This window comes from Lolium perenne, chromosome 3 (genome assembly GCF_019359855.2).
Source record: "Lolium perenne isolate Kyuss_39 chromosome 3, Kyuss_2.0, whole genome shotgun sequence".
Classification (NCBI taxonomy): domain Eukaryota; kingdom Viridiplantae; phylum Streptophyta; class Magnoliopsida; order Poales; family Poaceae; genus Lolium; species Lolium perenne.
The window spans coordinates 98,087,743-98,097,803 of record NC_067246.2 but is presented as its reverse complement, the minus strand read 5'-3'; the positions used below and the strand labels follow the sequence as shown (position 1 = coordinate 98,097,803).

The 10,061-nt window shown below is 39.3% G+C and overlaps 1 protein-coding gene and 1 long non-coding RNA gene across 4 annotated transcripts; both read right to left on the bottom strand.

Moving 5' to 3' along the window:
- Window positions 1–2,400: 2,400 nt before the first annotated feature.
- Window positions 2,401–4,783, bottom strand: LOC127341968 (uncharacterized). 3 transcript variants are annotated; one of them, XR_007876067.1, is made up of 4 exons: window positions 4,685–4,783; window positions 4,412–4,582; window positions 3,054–3,864; window positions 2,401–2,966 (listed from the first exon to the last, which is right to left on the bottom strand). It is a non-coding gene; the product is annotated as an uncharacterized lncRNA (long non-coding RNA). The 3 variants fall into 3 exon arrangements; XR_007876066.1 differs by having other exon boundaries at window positions 2,401–3,864; XR_007876068.2 differs by having other exon boundaries at window positions 2,401–3,864; window positions 4,412–4,554.
- Window positions 4,784–5,215: 432 nt separating this feature from the next.
- Window positions 5,216–9,368, bottom strand: LOC127341967 (uncharacterized). Its single transcript, XM_051367908.1, has 5 exons — window positions 9,014–9,368; window positions 7,889–8,003; window positions 7,267–7,385; window positions 6,226–6,287; window positions 5,216–5,501 (listed from the first exon to the last, which is right to left on the bottom strand). Exons 1-4 carry the CDS (start codon window positions 9,262–9,264, stop codon window positions 6,236–6,238), a joined length of 537 nt encoding a protein of 178 aa, XP_051223868.1. The 5' UTR covers window positions 9,265–9,368; the 3' UTR covers window positions 5,216–5,501; window positions 6,226–6,235.
- Between the last annotated feature and the right edge of the window lie 693 nt (window positions 9,369–10,061).

Sequence of the window (10,061 nt, the reverse complement as noted above, 5' to 3'; positions counted from 1 at the left end):
CGCTTAACGTTATGGTTGGTTAACCCCCGTTGTTGTTGCTATCAGATATATCTCTATCTGTGCTACCTAGAAAGAACGAACTTGTTCCGTTTCCTCCCGTTCGTCCTTCGTCGTGCGGCTCTTGCCCCACTCCTCATTCGCGACCTTGTACCCGCCCACCCGCAAACGGCGGTGGTTTCTCCAGCGCCCCGATGAGGAATTTTTGATCAATCAAACCGTCGCTGCAGTCGCCATCTTTCCTCCACTACATCAGCCCCACCTCGACAAGGATGAGGGCATGCTCTTTTTTGCCCGCCGCGCCTCGTCGTTGCACCCATGATCTCAAGCTCGACGGGATATCCCTAACAGAGATGCACCACCGCCATGTTATACCTTCTACCATCTCGTTCTTCCCTCCCACTTCTTGCATCCCGCATGGTCTCCGACTCAAGTGCAGGCGACTGGTGTTGCATCTGGTTGACATGGAGGATGTTGAAGTCACCATTCGTGCATCAGCGGTCGCCGGTGGAGGTTAGGGAGAGGGTGGGTTAAAGGGCTCCCTGAGCTCCTTGATGGGCTGAAGCCGGCATCAATGCGGCGGCAGCACTTGAGCGCGAGACAGGTCTCTCAACCTGCTGTTTGTATCTTACTTTCTGGTACGCTCCTTCTACCACTCATCCTCTATCTTTCTTTGTATCATATTTGGCCGATCAAAATCTAGGGCTGGTTGGGAGACATTCGGAGCATTAAGTTTAGGGTTTACTGTTACTTCAGATTTAGTTTTTCATCATAAATGTTATATCATTTTTTTACCATTTCGTTTCATTCAGATACTATGCGGTTAGCTTCTGTAAATTTAAATTTTTGTAGAGTTTCGGTTGTCAAAATTGATGTTAGTTATTTTCCATGGCCTAGTGAGCTTTAACTACAATATCCTTTAGTCTTGCAGTTTTTCCATCAAGTTTCATTGTCTACTACTTCGGCATATTCAGGGATGAACAAATGTGTACAAGCGGAGAGTTTAATTATGCTGAAACAGATGATTATACGTTCAGAACTGGAGTCAAACTTGGAGTGATAGGATGCTAAATGAGGTCCAGCTCTCATACTGCCATCTTTAAGATTTCAGTGAATTCCATAGATAAACTTAACCTATCAATATGACTACATCAGATATTAAGAGATATTTCTTACAGAGCTCAAGCAGAGTACTGAACTCACATAACTCTATGCAACGGTGTACAACAATTTGCAATACCTTTTGTTCCGATGAAACCAACCAGATGTGGTATCCATTAGATAAAAACAATGTTATAACCAACTTCATAAGAATGATAAATTTAATCCTAACAATTACACTTTTAGTTCAGTATTCCAGTCCAGCTCACTTGTTTCATATGGTAATTGAAACATCTGTTATAAATCGTAGTGAAGTCGTCTTCCTTCTGACAACAATGTTTCACGAGTGGATTTTTTTAAAATAAGATCTTGCAATTTCTTAAAAGTGAAAATACATGCCAACCACAGTCAGGCAACCATTGCTCTTTAATTTGGAAGTGATTAATATCCTGTAGAGGGAGATCGATTTGCTTCATGGTAAAATTGCTATGGTCCTTTCTTTAATTGATTATATGCCACTGAATATTTGTGACATCGACTTGTTTAATGCAGTTCCGTGTTTCGTTCAGATCATACTTAAACATTGTAACCACACAAGATTACTTACTGTAATATACTCTGATGGCATATGTCATTGTTGTAGTGCAGGCTGCATGTGAGAGGCCCTCTGAGGCCAGTGCTCACCTTCCCCGTCTCGAGCGGACAGGGCTGCTTCTCCACTTGCATACTGCAAGTTGGACAGGAGGCAGTCCACCGTCCATGATTATATGTAGGTGTTGTATATTTTACTTGGTAATGTGTTGCAAAATATATGGATATAATAGAACTGATTGGCTGCCATGTGTTTCTGTAGTGCTTCATGAGAGGTAGTAAATGGAGATATCAGTTCAAAATTATTTTACCGAGTTTCTTGAGCTTCTCCATGTCTTCTATTATGGTGGGTTGCTGATTTATTTGATTGCATGTCCTATTATTATGGTAATGAAAATAGAAATCCTTCAGATGCATCGTTGGGGGAATTCCCTCCGATGTTATAATATCATAATTTCTTCAAGAGCACACACATTTTTCAGAAAAAGGGTTCAACGTGAATTATGATTAATCAAGAAAAGGAACAGCATGAGACAGAAAAAGATGAGCGATTGTCCCAACATAACATGATACAAAGATGGGAAGACATAACTATGTGAGGTAGAGGGTGTGTAACGAAACAAGAATGGACTGCTTAACTGAAAGTTCTCCATATTTTATATCAAATTATATACGTATTTTCAGAGTTGATTGATTCCTGGATGGAAATGATAAAAAGAAAATCAAAAGCCTCTTATTCCCAGCATAGCCCACACTTCCTTATAAGTAACAAGAGCTTCAGCCCTTAAATTTGTACTTGAACTAAACATAGAGCCAATAATTAACTTGATACCTTACATCTTCTTCATATGCACACAAGTATTATAGCAGAGCTAAAAGGTGCAGCCACTAAAATTTTGGTTAAATCCAGCCAACTGGACTTAGTTCGGCCAGAAAATAAGCATATTCCAAGTTATAATTGGCAAAATGAGGTAAAACTGTGGATATGATTTGGATAGCTGCTTCATGTGAAGAATCATTAAACTGGCAACACAACTTCTGGGTATCTAAGGCAGACCATTATTTACAAACCTAGCTCCAGGTTTGTTCAGATGGAGAACATTGTGCTTGCAAATGAAATGAATTATCTGCACAGAATGTATTAACAGTTAGCATTTTCTGATAAACTCCTAGTAACCAAGTGATAAGTGGTTGCTGACAAAGTCTTAGGGGAATCATTCTGCAGCAGGCAATCAGTAGCAGTGCCAATGATATAAGCAAACAAACTCTCTTAGCCCCTGAAACAGAAAACCATATAACAAAAGGCCAGATCACATCAGAAAATTAGTACTAATCTGAATGCAACATTAGGGATTGAAAATAACCTTATGTAGAGAACAGGAAACAACTCTTCTTGGACCAATCTTCATCGAATATCTCCGCCGTAGTGATAGATCAATAGCTCATATCCATGAGAACAAGCACCTCCATGTAAGAATTTAATGAATTAACAATTCAAAAAATTCAAGCGGTAAGCAGCATTCTGCACAAGTAACGATATCACACAGGCTGTATACATATCGATTTTAGAAACAATGTATAAATATTTCAGCAACTTGCTTGGCAAAAACGTTGACAATAAGGGGATAGAAGAAGACTGTAGTTATATAAACATATACAGCCTTGAGAAAAGATCCATTCAACAGGGAACATAAATATTTTTGATGCCTCATTCCTTTGGTACAATTTGTCGCTGAAGAATACAATAATTCATCGATCATTAATGACATGCCAGGAGCTCAATAAGCTTATAAGATAACTGGATTTTTGACAGTAGCCATACAAAAGATACCGTTGAATTGTCCATGAAACATTGGGAACCATAATAACATTCTCATAGTTGGTCGTCTGATAGGTGAGAACGAAAAAGAAACACATGTCGAATCTGCACCAAAGCATGAAGCCGACTACCTAGGCAAAAAACTTGGCTGCTACTGAAAGTACGAAATATAGTGGGTGGGGATCGAAATTCAGAATCAAATCCATGGAAGATTGGTGTTACATAACTCCTTACCGGGATGGAAGTCATGGCGGCACTGCAGCCACACCGTGGTCCTCCCCGCCGCCGCCATGCTCGAACGTGGGTATGCCTTGCTCGGGATTTGACTACCTCCCTGCGCACACCTACACGACTGCCTGGAACACCCTCACACCCACAGCCTCCAATGTGAGATGGAAGTTTTGAGCAAAGACGAGAAACTCTCATTTGCAACTAGTTGCGCCCGCACCCCATTTTTGGTTGTGACACTTCTCAGTTTCCAAAAAATGTAAACTAAAATTCTAGACATACATTGTGTTGTGTCTTGTGCATCTGTGAAGTTTCAACCAAAAATATGTCAAAATGTGACCTGTGTAAAAAAGAGAAGACGTACGTAAATAGTGTCACGTACTATTTACACATCATTTGTTCTTTTTGTGTAGGCCACATTTTGACATATTTTTGGATGAAATTTCACAGATGGACAAGATACAATAGAATGTATGTCTAGAATTTTAGTTTGCATTTTTTGGAAACTTGGAAATGTCAGAACAAAAATGGGGTGCGGGCGCAACTAGTTGCGGAATATCCCCTCTCAGCAAAGACACGGTGCTGTCACATATTTATATCAAGAGAAGGGAGAACTGACAGTAACGCTCGATTAATCGTCATAATCACAGGACGGATTGAATGGGTAGAAATTACCACCATGAATCCATCATTAGGGCGCCGGTAGATACAGTTAACTCGTGTAGAAGGACAATCGTTCCTCCGATTAAGATGATGGGCCTGGTCTTAGAATGGCTGTGCGAATCGTAGGCATGTTTGGAGAGAGCCCAGTCAACGGCCTGCAGGGAATGCCAATTTGGCCGGTGCCTTAGCCGGAGAAGAATCGAAATTGGTCAACGCTAGTCTCAAAATCATGCTGAAATAGAACTAAAAAACGCCAAGACGGGGAGTTCCTAAATCCTAACCTACCATCGCTGTTCAGACGGTAGTGGGAGTCGGCGGCGCAGGCGGGGTCTAATGGCAGCGCAGTGCGCAGCGGAGGAGGATTGGCGCCGGAGGAGGATTAGCTGTGCAGCCATACGAGCGAGAACGATGAAGATATATTGTTTTTTTTCTACCACCCGTACGTGACTTAATTTGTTTCAGGCCCAAACACGTAGGTCCGTTAACCGTTTAGGGGCCCAAGTAACCTGGTGCGGCCTAACACAATGCTGAGAGTAGAAGCCCTAAAACGAAAATGGGCCTTTAGAGCGAAAATGGCTTCTTTTAACGAGAACGGATCGGTAAGAATGCTAGTTCGGTGCGGCAAACAGATTTCACACCATTAGATCGTTCGATTGAACGGCCATGGACGTTAAATCGCTGTGGAGAGGTCATGGTAGTTCCATTTTACTGTTACTCAATGTTCTGTGGTGAGTATACTGATAAACCAGTGACGAAAATATATGATCAGAAACAAGATAAAACATGGACGAATCATCAGACAAGACACAGAACAAATGAAACGACAAGTCAAATTCCATTTTGAGATAATCCTTCATAACGAAGCAATTAAATTTACACGAGTGTGGTCAGAATACATAGTAACCAATACACAAGAAGACCATCTAATACAGGGTGCAAACAGTGAGAACAGGACCATTTTTGCACGGAGAAGTCTTGTATCATCCTGGAAGCAACACTTGCACAACAACAGAATTATCAAATAAAGTCACAGAGAGACACCACTGCCATATGGTGCAGAATTTTCCACAAAAGCATGATATGCTGTTCCCGCTAGCGAAACCTGCAACGAAACATTGCAGTGCTTGTAAGGAAACTATGTGACAATATACATCTAGGCCTGTATTTGCAGTATCAATCCTAGAAGAGTTCAACAGCATCAACCGAACACTGAAACACAATGGCGAACATTCTTCGCCAGCAGTCCAACAGAACAAAGGGTTCTGCATGCTCATACGATGCTGAAAACATTTCTGATCTTCAAAAGCTCGACGACATGAGAAAAATATAACATGCAGTTGACTGCTTACGAACAAAAAGGAAAACTAGTATTTACATTTGGCATTAGTTCACCATTTTAAACTGAGCTCAATTATTCATACATCCTGAGGGGAATGTAGAGCTATGAAGCATTAATCGTTGCTGTGAAGTTACCATCTAATGCTCATTCTTTAGATCAAGATTAGTCATTGCACACATGCAATGCAGGTTTGACCTTATATATGTTGTAGTGAATAAGTCACACTTTTAATTTAACAGATAACTTGTTTCATGCAAATACTAGAATATATTTCGTGTCAATTAGCAATATCTACCATGACATATGGCTCAAGGAAGATAGATGAGATTTTATATTAAAATGAAATAGGAGAATTAAGCTAAGTAATTACATACAGATTGTCGACCACCCATACAATTAATTATGTATAACATTGTGCAGAACCAGTTATTGATTTATCAAGCTTCCACACAAACATCACATGCAAGTACTAATAATAGAATGTTACCTGGATGGGATTAAATCAATGTTTTCACATACTGATCGAGATGTTTATTGAAAAGTTCACACCTGCGAATAAAAGTATGCTCATGAAACTACAGAACTGAACCAAGTAGCTAGCGAAACTGAAAGTTGCTGCGTATGGATATCAATATATCACCATGCAACAACAGAATATGTAGTTCGGGTGTGGAAATCCACTTTGGCTCATAAGGACTAGATACTCCCATTGTGAGAAAACATATTCAAAATATCAAAAAATTCTGAAAAAAATCTCGGGTATACATCTAAATATTCTTGGTGCGCATATAAAGTTTCATGGAACAAAGACATATTTTTGCGACCTGTCTAAAAAAACAATTTTCAGTGCTACACAATGATTTTTCATGAGACTTTTTCTTTTTTTTTTTTGCCTATGACACTATAAAAAAATTTATTCACAAAATGTTTGAGGACATGTAAAAGACAAGCACATGTACATTGTGAAGAATAAAAATTGAATATTTTTTGAACATTTCTAAATGTCTTTTCCGTAATGGGAGCATCTTGTCCCATGAGCCAAAATACCATCTTCGTTTGGTTGACTCTAATTAAAACTAGCACCAGAGCTTATTGAAATAACTATATTAGGAGAGAAATATATGAATAGCTTGAATGGCCACGTTTTGATAGTGATTATAAACATGAGTTCTTGATTACTTCTCAAGCAAATCAACTGATATAGCACTTATGGCTGAATGAAAAATCATAGGTCTTCTTCCTTGATTTGTTCTCGTATACGAAATAAATTCTGCATACATATAGGATTCTTGGTATGGTAGGCATGAGATCTTAATTGTTACTATGTTAATCATAATTCCTTGACTTTTCCCCCTCTTAGTTGATAAAATTATATACCAATTATTCAGTTTGAAATAAAAAGGATGCCTCATATAAATAGTTGAACAAAATATGAAAATGATCCCATCCTTTCAAGCCTACTTGTATTAACAATTGCTTTTACCTAATCATGCAACTGACATTTTTTCCAATGAGAAGCAGAACTTACTTGATTGGGCTGCCAGGAGCATACAGAGGATTCTTTACAACATACTCCACATATAAGCTGTAGATATGCTTCAGTGCATCTCGTTGATCACCAGTTCTTGGATGGGTAAGTAGAATAAGCTATATAAAGTGGCATTGTCAGTGAGTGGAAATAGTTTTGAACAGATGATAATTACATGGCACAAGAACTACAACGCTAAAGGTGGACGGTGACAATCATTATTAAGGCATATATGTATAGTGGAACAGGTCTGCATGAAACAAGGTTGCCTTGATACTTCTACTATTACGGCTCACACTACATGGTGTTGACTGAAGTGACAGAATTGCTGGATTGCATTAGTTTGGAGTTACTCGACCCAATCTTAATTTTCATAGATAGGATGTTTGGTCAAATCTTAGAGTTTTCGTAGATAGGATGTTTGGTCAAATCTTAAGAGTTTTAATAGATAGGATATTTGGTCAAATCTTAAGAGTTTCCATAGATAGGATGTTTGGTTATCCAGAAAATAACCTTCATTTAACAGAAGCTAACCAAGTTATTTCACCAGCCAAAATAAAAGCATAATAAATTTGAGAATGGAAGACAGCAGGGTAAGAAAATAAATAGCACATCAACTAACCTTTATACCAGATGGGCTCTCCATGTAGTTCAATTTATAAGTGTTCGTTTTGAAGCTATGAAATGAGCATCCCTGACCTGGCAGTAGTGGCGCCCCAAGATTCCCATTTTCTGTTCTGCATATGCAAGAGTTTCATGAGCTAACTGTGACTCTAGGATCTTAGATGTACCAAAAAAATCCATTGACAATTGCAATTTCTAGGTTATACTGTTATTTGGGAAAGAGACGGTAGAGGAACAGTGTTTGGGAATAAAGTTTTGTAGGTTCTATACAATTATTGCAGTGGCTAGAATTCTAAAAGGTTTACACATTTAATCTCACACATTTTGACACTCATACTTTGACCAATATTTTAGACCATACCTACCATCAACTTCGGTAGGCATGTACTATACAAACAAGCAAGTGACAAAATTTTGAATAATTCTGGCGCTCATTACATTCGCTGCATGTATGTGAAAAAACAGAAAGTGCTAGGGAGGAAGATCAAATGTTCCCTTTTGCTAATTTTTATGTCAAAATTCCCTTGCGTGTACCATCGGTAGAATAGCTTCTAATATTATGGCGACATGAACAGAAGTTCTTTAGGTCTCTGTCTCCCTTAGGCCTTTACCTTCAGTCCTCACTTTACCTGGTTCCTCTTAGTTTGTAATGCGATGTCCTAGTAATTTTTCTTTTATCAAATTAGGCATAATGTGAATAGCTCTTGCCGGATCAATTAGTCAATAAACTCACTGGATCTTCATTTCAAGAAAAGTCCAGTCCATTGCGTGTAAAATATAAATTCTAATATCATGGCGACATGAACAGAAGTTCTTCAGGTCTGTCTACCTTATAACTTTACCCTTCACTCTAGTTCATCCTCCTAATATGTAGGGCAAAGTCCTAGTACATCATTTTATTTTGTCAAATTAGTCATAGTGTGAAAGTCGTGGATTAGCATGTACTAGTACCAACAAACTCACTGGATCTTCGTTTCAAGAAAAATCCAGTCTATGAGTAAATGAAGTCTAATCTGGAGAACTCAATGACATCATGTGACCACGATCATCTCTAAATCATTGTCCTAGGCAACCTCCACCCTCTAGAGCAGAAACGGAAGAGAAGAGGTAAAGAAACACGTACGAGGTAGGGTCGATCTTGGCGGTGAAGGAGCGGAGGGAGAAGAGGAGACCGAACATGAGCTTCTGGTCCTGGTTGCGGGCGAGCGTGCGTAGCGGGCGGTGCCACTCGCGGTACAGCAGGCAGACGCCGTTGCGGTTGAAGATGTAGATCAGCTGGGCGTTGGCGCCCGTGCCTGTCCCCGGCGGCGCCGCCGGTGCAGGGCTGGAATCCGGCGCGACCGACGTCAGCGAGGATCCGCTGAAGAACTGCATCGCGTAGGCTGCCGGCGGAGGGCGGGGCGGTGTGGTGTGGATCTCCGGCCGGAGAGGGACAGGAGAAAATGGTGCGGAGTTGAGTTGTTGCTGCTGGAGAAGATCATGGACCGGCTAGGCCCTGGTAGGAATGAGCCGATGTCCACATGAAGCCCACACAAGTTCACCTTGGTTTGAGGCCCAGGCAAACATGGCCCATAAGCCTCGAGAGAAACATGCAGTCCGGTACACCCCAAGCGGGGGTGCTGGGCCGGCCCCGTTTTCTCATTCGTTTTTTTTATATTTTTCTGTTGTTGTTGTTTTTCCTCTTTTTCTTTGAAAACTTTATTTTAAAGATATTTTTAAAAACTACTAAGTTTTTTAATATGAAAATTTTAAAATCTAAATATTTTTAAATTTGATTTTTTAAAATTTGAACATTTTTGAACTTAAATATTTTTAAAGTGATTTTCTAAAAAAAAAACTGTAAATTTGTTAATTTTGAACATTTTAAAATTTTATCATTTTTTGAATTTGCACTTTCTTGAATTGGAACATTTTTAAATCTTGGTATTTTTGAATCTGAAAAATAAAAAGAAATAAAAAAGAAAAGCGAAAAAGAGTAAACAATAATAAAAAGAGTAAACAATAATAAAAAGAGTAAACTCCGCCATGAACATTAAAGATAGAACTAAGAACACCAGTGTTCATATGAAAAAGCGGAGCGTGTCTCTCTCCCACACAAGCATGAAATTATTCAGAAAATGAAAATAATAAAATGAAAATAAAAGCACACAGACGCTCCAAGTAAAGTACAT

What these genes read in the sequence shown, in the direction of transcription:
- LOC127341967 (XM_051367908.1), bottom strand. Translation starts at nt 9,264, where the DNA reads ATGCAGTTCTTCAGCGGATCCTCGCTGACGTCGGTCGCGCCGGATTCC. An exon ending in GCCAAGATCGACCCTACCTC is followed by an intron (nt 8,004 to 9,013) that starts GTACGTGTTTCT and finishes TTGCATATGCAG; the next exon opens with AACAGAAAATGGGAATCTTG. An exon ending in AGAGCCCATCTGGTATAAAG is followed by an intron (nt 7,386 to 7,888) that starts GTTAGTTGATGT and finishes CACTTTATATAG; the next exon opens with CTTATTCTACTTACCCATCC.